Here is an 18,019-nt window from a genome sequence, read left to right as displayed (position 1 = left end):
CTGACATTCAGTAGTGTGCCATCTACAAGATGCACTGTTGGAATTCACCAAGGCTCCTTAGGCAGCAGCTTCCAAACCTATGACCACTACCATCTAGAAGGACAAGGGCAGCAGATAGATGGGAACACAACCAACTGGAAGTTTCCCCTCCAAGTCACTCACCATCCTGACTTGGAAATATATCACCATTCCTTAATTGTCGCTGGGTCAAAATCCTGGAACTCCCTTCCTAACAGCACTGTGGGTGTACCTACACCACATGGACTGCAGAGGTTGAAGAAGGCAGCTCACCCCCACCTTCTCAAGGGCAGCTAGGGATGGGCAATTATTCCTGGCCCAACCTGCAAAGCCCACATCCCATGAATGAATAAAAAATAAATTGGGATGGATTGAGGGTTGACTAACTGGAACAAGGAGCAAACACATCATTTTCAGACTGCTAGTCTATAACTAGTGGGTACCGCAAAGATCAGTGCTTGGCCTCATTACAATTATGCTTGTAATTACAATTCTAAGTACAATTCCTATCAATGATTTCGGTAAAGGGGCAAGGTAATGTACCCAAGTTTGCTGATGAAACACCGTTAGGAGGGAAAGTAAGCTGTGAGGAGGATACAAAGGGACTGCAAAGCAATGGGGAAATGTTAAGTGAGTGGGCAAGAACATAGCAGATGAAGGATAACGTAAGGAAGTGTGAAGTTATCCACTTTGGTCCGAAAGATAGAAAAGCAGAGTACTTTTTAAATGTTGAGAGGGCTGGGAGGGAGGGATCTGGGTGCCCTTGGAACTGAATCACAGAGAAGTTAACATGAACGAATCCTTACTACAATTCTGTAGAGTCTTAGGGAGGCCACACCTTGGAGTAAAGTGTGCAGTTTTGTTTCTAACCTGAGGATATACTTTCTTTTTAATTCATTCATGGGATGTGGGCATATTGCTGTGTGTCTGGGAGTCACATGTAGGCCAGACCAGGAAAGGTTGGCAGACTTCCTACCCTAATGGGGATTAGTGAAGCAGATGGATTTTTATGATAATTGGCAACGGTTTCCCGGTCATCACTAGACTTTTAATTGCAGATTTTTATTGGATTCAAATTCCACCACCTGCCATAACTGGTCTGGTGACAATATCACTAGACCACCACCGTCTGCCCTAGACTGGGATGAGGGCAAAGTGGATAGACTGGGCCTACGGTCGCTGGAGTTTGGAAGAGCGAGAGGTGATTTCAGTGAAACATATGGATTTTTCTTTGAGGGGCTTGACAAGGGTGGATGCTGAGAGGTCATTTCCCCTGACTGGGGGAATCCAGAACATGGGGCCCACAGTCTCAGGATGAGGGGTCGGTTGTTGTAATTCCCTTCCCACACAGAGCTGTGGATGCTCAGTCACTGAGTCTGTTTGAGACTGAGATCGAAAGGAGTTTGGACACTGAGAAAATCGAGGGGCACGGGGAAAGGGTGGGCAAGTCAGGCAGAAGGACCAGCCATGATCTCATTGAACAGTGGACCAGGGTTGTAGGGCCAAATGGTTTCCTCCAGCTCCTATATCCTGTGCGCTTATGTTGTGGGAAAGTGGCTATAATCTGATATTGGGGTGGAAAGTGACTGAGCAGCTAACCAAAGATTTGCCAAGGCTCCTTCGACAGCGCCGCCCAAACCCACGACCTCTACCACCTAGAAGGACAAGGGCAGCAGACACACAGGGAACCCCACCAACTGCAAGTTCCCCTCCGAGCCCCACTCACCATCCCGACTTGGAAATATATCGGCCATTCCTTCACTGTCGCTGGGTCAAAATCCTGGAACTCCCTCCCTAACAGCACGGTGGGTGTACCTACACCACACAGGGACTGCAGTGGCTCAAGAGGGCGGCTCACCCACTACCTTCTCAAGGGGGCAATTTGGGATGGGCAATAAATGCTGGGCCCGGCCAGCGACACCCACATCCCATGAAAGAATGAATAAGTAACAGTGAGAACTGATCAGAGACAGCCAGCATAATTTGTCACCGATATGAATAATCTGGTTGACTTTTTGTTTTTGAGGAGGTCGCTACTAAGGTAGATAAGGGAGAGTTGTGGATATTGTTTGTGTGGATATCCAGATGGCATTTAGTAATTTCCACCCAAGTTTATTGGCAAAGTTGACAGAGCACAGAGCTGAAGGGAGCCTCGTGACTTAGATTGGAGATTGGTTGGGAGGGAAGGACACTTAACAGCAATAAAGGCTATTCTCATTAGTGGTGGAGACCCACATTGGACTCGGAGAGACCCACACTGGACTGGGAGAGACCCACACTGGACTGGGATAGATTACCCCGAACTGGGAGAAATCCACACAACTGTGGGAGACACACACTTACTGGAGCAAACACACACTAAGCTGGAAGCGAGACTCACACTAGACTGGGAAATGGTCACACTGGACTGGGAAATGGTCACACTGGACTGGGAAATGGTCACACTGGACTGGGAGAAGTCCACACTGGACTGGGAAATGGCCACACTGGACTGGGAAATGGTCACACTGGACTGGGAGAAGTCCACACTGGACTGGGAAATGGCCACACTGGACTGGGAGAAGTCCACACTGGACTGGGAAATGGCCACACTGGACTGGGAGAAGTCCACACTGGACTGGGAAATGGCCACACTGGACTGGGAAATGACCACACTGGACTGGGAGAGGTCCACACTGGACTGGGTGAGACCCGCACTGCACTGTGAGGGAGTCCCTCAACGAGCTGGGAGAGGTCTGCACTGGACTGCGCAAGACACACTGGACTGGATGAGACTCACAGTGGGCTGGTGGAGGTCCACACTGGACTGGGTGAGGTCTATTCTGGACTTAGAGAGACCCACACTGGACTATGAATGATACACACTGGACTGCAAGAGACCCACACTGGACCGGGAGCCTGCGGCACTAGACAGGGTGGGACCCGCGCTGGTCTGGGAGTCACCCAGATTACATGGGCGAAAACCCACACTGGACTGGGATAGATTACACCAAACTGGGTCAGAAGCACACAGACTGGGAGGGACACACCCTGGACAGTGGGAGAGATCCACACTAGCCTGGGTGGGATCCATCCTGAACGGGGAAGGACCCAGACTACACTGGGAAATACCCACTCTGGACTGGGAAATACCCTCACTGGACTGGGTGAGGTCCACAGTGGAGGGGGTGAGTTCCACACTGGACTGGGTGGGATTCATTCTGGACTGGGTGAGACCCACGCTGGACTGAGAGGGAGTCCCACGTAGACTGACCAAGACCCACACAGGATGGGGTGAGGTCCACAGTGGACTGGGAGAGGTCTGCACTGGATGGAGCGAGACACACTCTGGACTGGGAAACACCCACACTGGACTGCAAGAGGACAACACTGGACTGGGTGAGACGCACTCTGGAATGGATGGGAAACACTGGACAGAGCAGGACACACTCTGGGCTGGGAGGGAGCCTCAATGGACAGAGAGGGACCCACCCTGCACTGGGGAAAACACACGCTGGACTGGGAGGGACCCACCCTGGATTGGGCAAGACCCCCCACACAGGACTGGGAGAGACACCCACCCTGGACCAGGAGACCCCCCCCAACACTGGACCGGGAGAGAACCCCCACCCTGGACTGGGAGAAACCACCCCCCCACTCCCCCCACCCCCCCACAACCCAACCACCCTGGAGTAGGAGAGAGCCCCACACTGGATTGAGGTTTTGCTGGAGTAAGGCACTCCCACTCTGGGAGGCTGACACTGAGATTCCCCTGATGCTGAGCTGGGTTTGGAAGCTGCAGTTACTTGTCCTGTTCCTTCAGCGCAGGGTGTACCAGCCCAGGGTGGGGGGTTTGTGCCCCGGTTCACTTGTCCAGCCCACCCCCCCCCTCCCCCCTCCCACCTCCCCAGGAGTCCCTAACCCGGGACAGCCGCCTATCTGCGAAAGGTGGGAGGAAAGCAAGATTTCACTTTTTTTTCCCCTCCCAGAAAGGACGGCAGCTGGTGAAAATCCCGATTTCCTGAGAGCTGGGGTCCCTGTTCGACCCCAGGAGGGGGGCAGGAATCAGCCACTGACCCAGTGCAGCTGGTGCTGGAGCGGGACCTGAACTTCCTAAACCACCTTCATCCCAGGACTGAGAAGCTTGCACCAACCTCACCTGGACCGACCTCACCTGGGCTGACCTCACTGGACCAAAATCACCCGGACTGACCTCACCTGGACCGACCTCACCCGGGCTGACCTCACCTGGACCAAAATCACCCGGACTGACCTCACCTGGACCGACATCACCTGGGCTGACCTCACCTGGACCGACCTCACCCGGGCTGACCTCACCCGGGCCCACCTCACCTGGACCGACCTCACCCGGACCAACCTCACCTGGACCGACCTCACCTGGACCAACCTCACCCGGGCCAACCTCACCCGGGCCGACCTCACCTGGGCCGACCTCACCCGGACCAAAATCACCCGGACCAAAATCACCCGGACTGACCTCACCCGGGCCGACCTCACCTGGGCCAACCTCACCTGGGCCGACCTCACCTGGACCAAAATCACCCGGACTGACCTCACCCGGACCGACCTCACCCGGGCCGACCTCACCCGGGCCGACCTCACCTGGGCCGACATCACCTGGGCCGACATCACCTGGGCCGACCTCACCTGGACCAAAATCACCCGGACTGACCTCACCTGGGCCGACCTCACCTGGACCGACCTCACCTGGACCGACCTCACCTGGACCGACCTCACCTGGACCGACCTCACCTGGACCGACCTCACCTGGGTTGACCTCACCCGGACCAAAATCACCCGGTCTGACCTCACCTGGACCGACCTCACCTGGGCCGACCTCACCTGGACCAAAATCACCCGGACTGACCTCACCCGGACCGACCTCACCCGGACCGACCTCACCCGGACCGACCTCACCCGGACCGACCTCACCCGGACCGACCTCACCTGGACCGACCTCACCTGGACCGACCTCACCTGGGCCGACTTCACCTGGACCAAAATCACCCGGACTGACCTCACCTGGACCAACCTCTCCTCAACCAACCTCCCCTAGGCTGACCTCCCCTGGGCTGACCTCACCTGGACCGACCTCCCCTCGACTGACCTCCCCTCGACCGAACTCCCCTCGACCGAACTCCCCTCGACTGAACTCCCCTCGACCGACCTCACCTTGACCGACCTCACCTTGACCGACCTCCCCTCAACCGACCTCCCCTCAACCGACCTCACCTCGACTGACCTCACCTCGACCGACCTCCTCTCAACCGACCTCACCTTGACTGATCTCACCCGGACCGACCTGACCTGGGCCGACCTGACCTGCACAGTCTGTACCAGGAGTTTGGAGAGTCGAGGAGACCAGGGGAGAGCAGCCTAGCCCCTGGTTGCTGTCATTAGGACATGGAGACACGGGAAAATGACAGGATGCACTAACAGTTGCAATGAATATACACATGCAATCTTTAACTTGATCAGTGAATGCATGCGTTTCATAGAATCACAGAATGGTCACTGCACAAGAGGGGGCCATTTGGCCCATCGTGTCTGTGCTGGCCCCTCTGCAAGAGCAACTCACCCAGCATCCCCCCTCTCCCTGACCTTTCTCCGTGACCCTACAGATATTTTCAGATACTAATCCAATTCCCCTTTGGAAAGCCTCGATTGAAGCTGCCCCCACCACATGCTCAGGCAGCTCATTCCAGATTCTAACCACTCGCTGCCTGAAAACTTTTTAAACAAAAGTTGGGCAACAGGTGAAGCAAGCTGTTTCCTGCTGCCACCATGCAGTAGAAGCACGAGTGGTACTCGCCACAGGACGCTGCCGTCAAGCCAAAAAGCCATTCTGCCTATCACACAAATGAGGAATGTGGTATATGAATTTCAATGCCTGTGTGATGCCAAGTATGTAGCCTGTACATCCCAAAGACTGACACGTCATATCAGACAGCATGTCCCAGCCACTGTTTGCAACAGGCAGGGTACAGACCGGATCCAACCAGCCCATGCTTACAAAACTCAAAACACAGTGGCCAACATTAGATGTAATTCCGTAACTGGACAGCACTTACTAAACAATCCCGATTGTGCTAGGAATTATACTGGCAACTGATTTAAGATTGTTGGTCGGTCTGGCAGTGTGACTCATGTAGGCGTTCTGGAAGCCACTTATATTCACACATGGGTCCCTGCCCTTTGCAGACAGAAGGAGCAGGCCCCAGCATTGCGCCTTTTTCAACTCAACAAAAGCCGAGGGGGCAGCCATTCCCTGGTTCATTCCCCAGGGCAATAACTTGACCAATCAGAGTCGAATTTGAACAAAGCTGGGCGGTTAACTGTTCCATGCTGCATTCTCCATGGCAACGCCTCCACCAATCAGAGTCCACTTGCCAACCAATCAATACCCCCTTCTCAAGCAGTATAAATTGTTGTTCCCCCTTTACTATAGGCAATTTGTGATCTGTCCTGATGAGTGCAAGATGAAAAGTTTCAACACCATGTCTCTTTTCTCAGCAATACTCAAAAAGTTTCTCCTTAAATCTTCATTGCTCCTTTTGCCAATTGCCTTCAATCTGTGTCCCTCTGGTTCTCAACCATTCCACCAACAGGAACAGTTTCCCCCTATCTACTCTGTCCCAGACCCCTCATGGTTTTGAACACATCGATCAAATCTCCTCTCAACCTTCTCCAAGGAGAACAGTCCCAACTTCTCCAATCTATCCACGGAGCAGAAGTCCCTCATCCCTGGAAGCATTCTTGTGAATCAATCTATCTATCTATTTACCTCTATCTCTCTCCTCTCTCTCTCCTCTCTCTCCTCTTCTCTTCTCTCTCTTCTCCTCTCTCCTCTCTATTCTCTTCTCCTCTCTCCTCTCTCTTCTCTTCTCCTCTCTCCTCTCTCTTCTCTTCTCCTCTCTCCTCTCTCTTCTCTTCTCCTCTCTCCTCTCTCTTCTCTTATCCTCTCTCCTCTCTCTTCTCTTCTCTCTCTTCTCTTCTCTCTCTTCTCCTCTCTATTCTCTCCTCTCTCTCCTCTCTCTCCTCTCTCTCCTCTCTCTCTCTCTCTCTCTTCTCTCTCTCTTCTCTCTCTCTTCTCTCTCTCTCTTCTCTCTCTCTTCTCTCTCTCTTCTCTCTCTCTTCTCTCTCTTTTCTCTCTCTTTTCTCTTCTCTCCTCTCTCTCTCCTCTGTCTCCTCTCTCTCTTCTCTCTTCTCTCTCTTCTCTTCTCTCTCTCCTCTCTCTCTCTTCTCTTCTCCTCTCTCTTATCCTCTCTCTCCTCTCTCCTCTCCCCTCTCTCCCCTCTCTCCCCTCTCTCCTCTCTCTCCTCTCTCTCCTCTCTCTCCTCTCTCTCCTCTCTCCCCTCTCTCCCCTCTCTCCCCTCTCTCCCCTCTCCTCTCTCTCCTCTCTCTTCTCTCTTGTCTCTCTTGTCTCTCCTCTCTCTTCTCTCTATCTTCTCTCTCTCCTCTCTCTCTCTCCTCTCTCAATTCTCTCTCCTCTCTCTCCTTTATCTCTTCTCTCTCTCCTCTCTCTCTCTCCTCTCTCTATTCTCTCTCCTCTCTCTCCTTTATCTCTTCTCTCTCTCCTCTCTCTCTCTCCTCTCTCTATTCTCTCTCCTCTCTCTCCTTTATCTCTTCTCTCTCTCCTCTCTCACTCTCCTCTCACTATTCTCTCTCTCCTTCATCTCTTCTCTCTCTCCTCTCTCTCTCTCTAAGGCCTTCACATCCTTCTTAAAGTGAGATGCCCAGAACTGGACACAATACTCCAGTTGAGGCTGAACTAGCATTTTAGACAAATTTTACATAACCTCCTTGCTCTTGTACTCTATGCCCCTATTAATAAAGCCCAGAGTGCTGTATGCTTTATTAACCGCCCTTTCAACCTTTCCTGCCACCTCCAATGAATTGTGCACATGTATGTCCATGTCCTGCTGCTCCTGCACACCCTTTAGAATCGTACCCTTTATCTTATACCCTGCCCCTCTGCGTTCTTCCTGCCAAAATGAATCACCTCACATTTCTCTTCATTGAACTTCATCTATCACTTGTCCTTTTGGAGTTCGACACGCTCCTCCTCACAGTTCACAATGCTTCCAAGTTTTATATCAGCCGTTAATTTTGAAATTGTGCCCTGTACACCAAGGTATAGGTCGTTAATGTATATCAGGGAGAGACAGGGTCCCAACACTGACCCCTGGGGAACTCCACTACAAACCTTCCTCCAGCCTGAAAAATATCTGTTAACCACCACTCCCTCTGTTTCCTGTCACTCAGTCAATTGTGCATCTGCATTGCTACTGTCCCTTTTATTCCACGAGCTATAACTCTGCTCACAAGTCTATTGTGCGGCCCTTTATCAAATGCATCTTAGAAGTCCGGGTACACCGCATCCACTACATTACCCTCATCAACCCTCTGTTACCTCTCCAAAAAAATTCCATCGAACTAGTTAAACATGATTTTCCCTTAACAAATCCATGCTTGGGCGCATCTCATCTGTCCCTTGGGTGCCTCAACAACTTGAAGTACAGACAGCCTCTCCAAAACCTGCCTTTGAATCCAAACCTTCCATCTGCTCGGAAGGGGAGGGGAGCACATTTCACCAGGGTGGGATGGGTGCACAGACCGATCCAATCGATACATCGGCTGATAACGGTAGTTCAGGGGCAGAATTTAAAGAGGAGGAGCCCCAGTTGTCTTACATACAAACATATGAACGTACGAACACATGGATTGGGAGCAGGATGAGGCCACTTGGCCCCTCGAGCCTGCTCCCCCCATTCAATAAGATCGTGGCTGATCTGATTGTAAGCTCGACCCCACATTCCTGCACCCCGTCCCGATAACCTTTCACCCCCTTGTTAGTCAAGAATCTGTCTACCTCAGTCTTAAAGATATTCAAGGGCTCTTCCTCCATCACCTTTTGAGGGAGAGTTCCAAAGACTCACTACATCCAGAGAAAAAAAATCCCCCTCATCTCTGTCTGAAATGGGAGACCCCTTATTTTTAAACAGTGACCTCCCCTCGTTCTAGATTCTCCCACGAGAGGGAACATCCTCTCTATATCCGCCCTGTCCAAGAACCCTCTGGATCTTAAAGGTTTCAATCAAGTTGCCTCTCACTTTTCTAAACTCCAACGGATACAAGCCCGATCTGTCCAACCTCTCCTTGTAAGACAACTCACTCATTTGTGGTATTAGTCTGGTAACCTTCTCTGAACTGCTTCTAATGCATTTACATCCTTCCTTAAATAAGGAGACCAGTACTGTACCCAATACTCCAGATGTGGTCCCACCAATGCCCTGTATAACTGAAGTATAATCTCCCTACTTTTGTGTTCAACTCCCCTCACAATAAATGATCACATTCTATGAGCTTTCCTAATGACCTGCTGTACCTGCTTATTAACCTTTTGCGATTCATGCACTAAGACACCCAGATCCCTCTGCATCTCAGAGCTCTGCAATCACTCACCGGTTAGATAATAAGCTCCTTTTTCATTCTTCCTGCCAAAATGGACAACCTCACATTTTCCCAAATTATACCCCGTTTGCCAGAACTTTGCCCGCTCGCTTAACCCGTCTATGTCACTCTGCAGCCTCCTTATGTCCTCTTCCCAACTCACGTTCCCACCTATCTTTACGTCATCAGCAAATTTACCAACTACACATTCAGCCCCTTCATCCAAGTCACTTACATAAACTGTAAAAAGTTGAGGCCCCAGCACTGATCTCTGTGACATACCACTCATCACACCCTGCCAACCAGAAAAAGATCCATTTATGCCAACTCTCTGCTTCCTGTTAGCTAGCTAACCTTCTATCCATGCCAATATGTTATCCCCTACACCATGAGCTTATATTTTCCGCAGTGTCTGTTGATAAGACACCTTATGGAATGCCTTCTGAAAATCTAAGTACAGTACATCCACCAGTTCCCCTTTATTCGCAGCACATGTTAATTCTTCAAAGAACTCCAATAAATTGATTAAACATGATTTCCCTTTCACAAAACCATGCTGACCTTGAACTTATCCTGCCCTGCTATAACATCCTTAATAATAACTTCTAACATTTACCCTACGCCAGTTGTTACACTAACAGGCCTATAGTTTCCAGCTTCCTGTCTCCCACTCTTTCTGAATAAAGGAATTTCATTAGCTATTTCCCAATCTAATGGAACCATCCCCGAATTTAATGAATTTTGGAAAATTAAAATCAAACCATCAATTACCCCACTAGCCACTTCTATTAAGACCCTAGGATGAAATACACAAGACCCCACAGACTTGTCAACCTGCAGTCCCAACAATTTACTCAGTACCACTTGCCCTGTGATTGTAATTTTCATGAGTTCCTCCCTCCCATTTCCTGACTTGCAGCTATCTCTGGAATTGTAAACTCTATAGTGAAGACAAATGCAAAATAACTGCTCAATTCATGGGCCACCTTCTTTCAATCCTGTACTTAAAGAGCCAAAGGGGAAATTGGAGGACAGGGCTGAATTTCAGAGTTACGGCCCCGCCAACAGAGGAGCAATCAGTCAGAACGTTCAAGAGCCCATCGTCACGCAATCTGAGATAACAGAGTCCAAAGAGACCAGGTAGGTGGGATTGAGGTAGGTGGGATTGAGGGATAGGGAGAGAAGGTAAAGATCGAGGGGTATGAGGAGAAGTTGGGATTGAGGGATACGGGGAGAAGGTAGGGATTGAGGGGTATGAGGAGAAGGTGGGATTGAGGGATATGGGGAGAAGGTAGGGATTGAGGGGTATGAGAAGAAGGTGGGATTGAGGGATATGGGGAGAAGGTAGGGATTGAGGGGTATGAGGAGAAGGTGGGATTGAGGGATATGAGGAGAAGGTGGGGATTGAGGGGTATGAGGAGAAGGTGGGATTGAGGGATACGGGGAGAAGGTAGGGATTGAGGGGTATGAGGAGAAGGTGGGATTAAGGGATATGGGGAGAAGGTGGGATTGAGGGATACGGGGAGAAGGTGGGATTGAGGGATATGGGGAGAAGGTGGGATTGAGGGACACGGGGAGAAGGTGGGGATTGAAGGATACGGGGAGAAGGTGGGATTGAGGGATACGGGGAGCAGGTGGGATTGAGGGATACGGGGAGAAAGTGGGATTGAGGGATACGGGGAGAAGGTGGGATTCAGGGATACGGGGAGAAGGTGTGATTGAGGGATACAGGGAGAAGGTGGGATTGAGGGATACGGGGAGAATGTGGGGATTGAGGGATACGGAGAGCAGGTGGGATTGAGGGATACAGGGAGAAGGTGGAACTGAGGGATACGGGGTGAAGGTGGGGATTGAGGGATATGGGGACAAGATGGGGAATGAGGGATACAAACATATGAAATAGCAGAAACTAGGAATCCTGTGATGAGTAAATCACCACCTGACTCCCCAAATCCTGTCCACCATGCACAAAGCACATGTCAGGAGTGTGATGGGATAATCCTCACTTGCCTGGATGAGTGCAGATTCCAAAACACTCAAGATGCTCGACACCATCCAGGATAAAGCAGCTCCGCTTGATCGGCACCCCCATCCACAAACATTCACTCCCTGCACCACCGACGCACAGGGGCAGCAGTGTGTGTACCATCTACAAGATGCACTGCAGCAACTCGCCAAGGCTCCTTCGACAGCGCCGCCGAAACCCACCACCTCTACCATCTAGAAGGACAAGGGCAGTAGACACATGGGGAACCCCACCACCTGCAAGTTCCCCTCTGAGACCCACTCACCATCCCGACTTGGAAATATATCGGCCGTTCCTTCACTGTCGCTGGGTCAAAATCCTGGAACTCCCTGACTAACAGCACGGTGGGTGTACCTACACCACACGGACAAAATCCTGGAACAACCTCCCTAACAGCACGGTGGGTGTACCTACACCACACAGGACAAAATCCTGGAACTCCGTCCCTAACAGCACGGTGGGTGTACCTACACCACACGGGGACAAAATCCCGGAACACTCTCCCTAACAGCACTGTGGGTGTACCTACACCACACGGGACAAAATCCTGGAACTCCCTCCATAACAGCATGGTGGGTGTACCTAAACCACACGGGGACAAAATCCTGGAACTCCCTCCCTAACAGCACGGGGGGTTTACCTACACCACACAGGGACAAAATCCTGGAACTCCGTCCCTAACAGCCCGGTGGGTGTACCTACACCACACGGGACAAAATCCTGGAACTCCCTCCCTAACAGCCCGGTGGGTGTACCTACACCACACGGGACAAAATCCTGGAACTCCCTCCATAACAGCACGGTGGGTGTACCTACACCACACGGGGACTGCAGCGACTAAAGAAGGCGGCTCCCCCCCCACCTTCTCAAGGGGGCAATTAGGGATGGGCAATAAACGCTGGGCCCAGCCAGTGACCCCCACATCCTGTGAATTTATAAAAAGAAGTAGGACATTCAGCTCCTCGAACCGGCCAGTCAATGAGGTCATGGCTGATCTGTTTGTGTTTTGAATTCCACATTCCCATCCAACCCCAATAGCCTTTGATTCCCTTGTTTAACAAGAATCTTTCTATCTCGGCCTTAAAGATATTCAGTGACCCCCGACCTCCACCAGCTTCTGAGGCTGAGAATTCCAAACTCACACAACCCTCAGAGAGAAAAAAATCCTCCTCATCTCTGGGAGGAGGTGAGATTGAGGGATAAGGGGAGAAGGTGGGGATTGAGGGATACAGTGAGAAGGTGGGATTGAGGGATACGGGGAGAAGGTGGGATTGAGGGATACGGAGAGAAGGTGGGGATTGAGGGATATGGGGAGAAGGTGGGATTGAGGGAGACGGGGAGAAGGTGGGATTGAGGGAGACGGGGAGAAGGTGGGATTGAGGGATACGGGGAGAAGGTGGGGATTGAGGGATACGGGAAGAAGGTGGGATTGAGGGATACGGGGAGAAGGAGGGATTGAGGGATACGGAGAGAAGGTGGGGATTGAGGGACATGGGGAGAAGGTGGGGATTGCAGGATACTGGGAGAAGGTGGGATTGAGGAATACGGGGAGAAGGTGGGATTGAGGGATATGGGGAGAAGATGGGATTGAGGGATAGGGGAGAAGGTGGGGTTGAGAGATACTGGAGAAAGGTGGGGATTAAGGGATACGGGGAGAAGGTGGGATTGAGGGATACGGGGAGCAGGTGGGAATGAGGGATATGGGGAGAAGGTGGGATTGAGGGATATGGGGAGAAAGTGGGATTGAGGGATACGGGTAGCAGGTGGGGATTGAGGGATACGGGGAGAAGGTGGGAATGAGGGATATGGGGAGAAAGTGGGATTGAGGGATACAGGTAGCAGGTGGGGATTGAGGGATACGGGGAGAATGTGGTATTGAGGGATTCGGGGAGAAGGTGGGAATGAGGGATATGGGGAGAAGGTGGGATTGAGGGATACGGGTAGCAGGTGGGAATGAGGGATATGGGGAGAAGGTGGGATTGAGGGATGGGGGAGAAGGTGGGGAGTGAGGGATGTGGGGAGAAGGTGGGATTGAGGGATGGGGGAGAAGGTGGGGAGTGAGGGATGTGGGGATTGCGGGCTAGGGAGAGAAGGTGGCATTGAGGGATACAGGGAGAAGGGGGGGATTGAGGGATACAGGGAGAAGGTGGGGATTGAGGGATACGGGGAGAAGGTGGGGTTGAGGGATATGGGGAGAAGGTGGGATGTGAGGGATACGAGGAGATAGTGGGGAATGAGGGATACGGTGAGAAGGTGGGAATGAGGGACACGGTGAGAAGGTGGGAATGAGGGATACGGGGAGCAGGTGGGAATGAGGGATACGTGCAGATAGTGGGGATTGTGGGATACAGGGAGAAGTTGGGAATGAGGGATACGGGGAGAACGTGGGGATTGAGGGATACGGGGAGCAGGCGGGGATTGAGGGATAAGGGGAGAAGGTGGGGATTGAGGGATACGGGGAGAAGGTGGGATTGAGGGATACGGGGAGAAGGTGGGATTGAGGGATACAGAGAGAAGGTGGGGATTGAGGGATGCGGGGAGAAGGTGGGGATTGAGGGATCCTGGGAGAAGGTGTGATTGAGGGATACGGGGAGAAGATGGAATTGAGGGATACATGGAGAAGGTGGGATTGAGGGATACGGGGAGAAGGTGGGATTGAGGGATACTGGGAGAAGGTGGGAATGAGGGAAACAGGGAGAAGGTGGGGATTGAGGGATATGGTCAGAAGGTGAGATTGAGGGATACGGAGAGAACGTGGGATTGAGGGATACGGGGAGAAGGTGGGATTGAGGGATATGGGGAGAAGGTGGGATTGAGGGATAAGGGGAGAAGGAAGGAATTGAGGGATACAGGGAGAAGGTGGGGATTGAGGGATACGGAGAGAAGTTGGGGATTGAGGGATGTGGGGATTGCGGGCTACGGAGAGAAGGTGGGATAGAGGGATACGGGGAGATGGTGGGGATTGAGGGATATGGGGAGAAGTTGGGGATTGAGGGATGTGGGGATTGCGGGCTACGGAGAGAAGGTGGGATTGAGGAATACGAGGAGAAGGTGGGGTTGAGGGATATGGGGAAAAGGTGGGGTTCAGGGATACGAGGAGAAGGTGGGGACTGAGAGATACAGGGAGAAGGTGGGATTGAGGGAAATGGGGTGAAGTTGGGGATTGAGGGATACGGGGAGAAGACGGGATTGAGGGAAATGGGGACAAGATGGGGATTGAGGAATACGGGGAGCAGGTGGGATTGAGGGATACGGGGGGAAGGTGGGATTGAGGGATACAGGGAGAAGGTGGGATTGAAGGAAACAGGGAGAAGGTGGGATTGAGGGATACGGGGAGAAGGTGGGATTGAGGGATACGGGGATAAGGTGGGGATTCAGGGATACGGGGAGAAGGTGGGATTGAGGGATACGGGGAGAAGGTGGCATTGAGGGATACGGGGAGAAGGTGGGATTGAGGGATACGGGGAGAAGGTGGGGATTGAGGGATACGGGGAGAAGGTGGGATTGAGGGATATGGGGAGAAGGTGGGGATTGAGGGATATGGGGAGAAGGTGGGATTGAGGGATACGTGGAGAAGGTGGAGATTGAGGGATACGGGGAGAAGTTGGAGTTGAGGGATACGGGGAGAACTTGGGGATTGAGGGATACGGGGAGAAGGTGGAGAATGAGGGATATGGGGAGAAGGTGGGGACTGCGGGTTACGGGGAGAAGGTGGGATTGAAGGATGGGGAAGAAGGTGGGATTGAGGGATACGGGGAGAAGGTGGGATTGAGGGATATGGGGAGAAGATGGGATTGATGGATAGTGGAGTAGGTGGGGTTGAGGGATACTGGAGAAAGGTGGGGATTGAGGGATACGGGGAGAAGGTGGGATTGAGGGATACGGGGAGAAGTTGGGATTGAGAGATACGGGGAGAAGGTGGGAATGAGGGATACGGGGAGCAGGTGGGAATGAGGGATATGGGGAGAAGGTGGGATGGAGGGATACGGGTAGCGGGTGGGGATTGAGGGATACGGGGAGAAGGTGGGATTGAGGGATATGGGGAGAAAGTGGGATTGAGGGATACGGGTAGCAGGTGGGGATTGAGGGATACGGGGAGCAGGTGGGAATGAGGGATATGGGGAGAAAGTGGGATTGAGGGATACAGGTAGCAGGTGGGGATTGAGGGATACGGGGAGAATGTGGTATTGAGGGATTCGGGGAGAAGGTCGGAATGAGGGATATGGGGAGAAGGTGGGATTGAGGGATACGGGTAGCAGGTGGGAATGAGGGAATCAGGGAGACGGTGAGATTGAGGGATACGGGATGAAGGTAGGGATTGAGGGATACGGGGAGAAGGTGGGGATTGAGGGATACGGGGAGAAGGTGGGATTGAGGGAAGGGGGAGAAGGTGGGGAGTGAGGGATGTGGGGATTGCGGGCTACGGAGAGAAGGTGGCATTGAGGGATACGGGGAGAAGGGGGGACTGAGGGATACAGGGAGAAGGTGGGGATTGAGGGATACGGGGAGAAGGTGGGGTTGAGGGATATGGGGAGAAGGTGAGATGTGAGGGATACGAGGAGATAGTGGGGAATGAGGGATACGGTGAGAAGGTGGGAATGAGGGACACGGTGAGAAGGTGGGAATGAGGGATACGGGGAGCAGGTGGGAATGAGGGATACGTGCAGATAGTGGGGATTGTGGGATACAGGGAGAAGGTGGGAATGAGGGATACGGGGAGAACGTGGGGATTGAGGGATACGGGGAGCAGGCGGGGATTGAGGGATAAGGGGAGAAGGTGGGGATTGAGGGATACGGGGAGAAGGTGGGATTGAGGGATACGGGGAGAAGGTGGGATTGAGGGATACAGAGAGAAGGTGGGGATTGAGGGATGCGGGGAGAAGGTGGGGATTGAGGGATCCTGGGAGAAGGTGTGATTGAGGGATAAGGGGAGAAGATGGGATTGAGGGATACATGGAGAAGGTGGGATTGAGGGATACGGGGAGAAGGTGGGATTGAGGGATACATGGAGAAGGTGGGATTGAGGGATACGGGGAGAAGGTGGGATTGAGGGATACTGGGAGAAGGTGGGAATGAGGGAAACAGGGAGAAGGTGGGGATTGAGGGATATGGTCAGAAGGTGAGATTGAGGGATACGGAGAGAACGTGGGATTGAGGGATACGGGGAGAAGGTGGGATTGAGGGATATGGGGAGAAGGTGGGATTGAGGGATAAGGGGAGAAGGAGGGAATTGAGGGATACAGGGAGAAGGTGGGGATTGAGGGATACGGAGAGAAGTTGGGGATTGAGGGATGTGGGGATTGCGGGCTACGGAGAGAAGGTGGGATTGAGGAATACGAGGAGAAGGTGGGGTTGAGGGATATGGGGAAAAGGTGGGGTTCAGGGATACGAGGAGAAGGTGGGGACTGAGAGATACAGGGAGAAGGTGGGATTGAGGGAAATGGGGTGAAGTTGGGGATTGAGGGATACGGGGAGAAGACGGGATTGAGGGAAATGGGGACAAGATGGGGATTGAGGAATACGGGGAGCAGGTGGGATTGAGGGATACGGGGGGAAGGTGGGATTGAGGGATACGGGGAGCAGGTGGGAATGAGGGATACGGGGAGATAGTGGGGATTGAGGGATACGGGGAGAAGGTGGGATTGAGGGATACAGGGAGAAGGTGGGATTGAAGGAAACAGGGAGAAGGTGGGATTGAGGGATACGGGGAGAAGGTGGGATTGAGGGATACGGGGATAAGGTGGGGATTCAGGGATACGGGGAGAAGGTGGCATTGAGGGATACGGGGAGAAGGTGGCATTGAGGGATACGGGGAGAAGGTGGGATTGAGGGATACGGGGAGAAGGTGGAGATTGAGGGATACGGGGAGAAGGTGGGATTGAGGGATACGGGGAGAAGGTGGGGATTGAGGATTATGGGGAGAAGGTGGGATTGAGGGATACGTGGAGAAGGTGGAGATTGAGGGATACGGGGAGAAGGTGGGATTGAGGGATACGGGGAGAAGGTGGGGATTGAGGGATATGGGGAGAAGGTGGGATTGAGGGATTCGTGGAGAAGGTGGAGATTGAGGGATACGGGGAGAAGTTGGAGTTGAGGGATACGGGGAGAACTTGGGGATTGAGGGATACGGGGAGAAGGTGGGGAATGAGGGATATGGGGAGAAGGTGGGGACTGCGGGATACGGGGAGAAGGTGGGATTGAAGGATGGGGGAGAAGGTGGGATTGAGGGATACGGGGAGAAGGTGGGGTTGAGGGATACTGGGAGAAGGTGGGGATTGAGGGATATGGGGAGAAGGTGGGATTGAGGGATACGGGGAGAAGGTGGGATTGAGGGATACGTGGAGAAGGTGGTGTTGAGGGATACTGGGAGAAGGTGGGGATTGAGGGATATGGGGAGAAGGTGGGATTGAGGGATACGGGGAGAAGGTGGGATTGAGGGATACGGGGTAAAGGTGGGATTGAGGGATACAGGGAGAAGGTGGGGATTGAGGGATACGGAGAGAAGGTGGGGAATGAGGGATA

The 18,019-nt window shown here is 52.6% G+C and overlaps 1 protein-coding gene across 1 annotated transcript in view; it reads left to right on the top strand.

Moving 5' to 3' along the window:
* Positions 1-2,453: 2,453 nt before the first annotated feature.
* The window catches only part of LOC121274179, a 124,427-nt gene continuing 108,861 nt past the window's right edge, over positions 2,454-18,019 (top strand). Inside the window, exons 1-2 of the mRNA XM_041181379.1 lie at positions 2,454-2,702; positions 5,075-5,347. Coding sequence (XP_041037313.1) covers positions 2,454-2,702; positions 5,075-5,347 — 522 coding nt within the window. The remainder of the gene's footprint in view (positions 2,703-5,074; positions 5,348-18,019) is intronic.

Source organism: Carcharodon carcharias (genome assembly GCF_017639515.1).
Source record: "Carcharodon carcharias isolate sCarCar2 chromosome 35 unlocalized genomic scaffold, sCarCar2.pri SUPER_35_unloc_1, whole genome shotgun sequence".
Classification (NCBI taxonomy): Eukaryota; Metazoa; Chordata; class Chondrichthyes; order Lamniformes; family Lamnidae; genus Carcharodon; species Carcharodon carcharias.
Note: the sequence above shows the minus strand (reverse complement) of the source record. Positions and strands in the feature narration are given on the sequence as shown.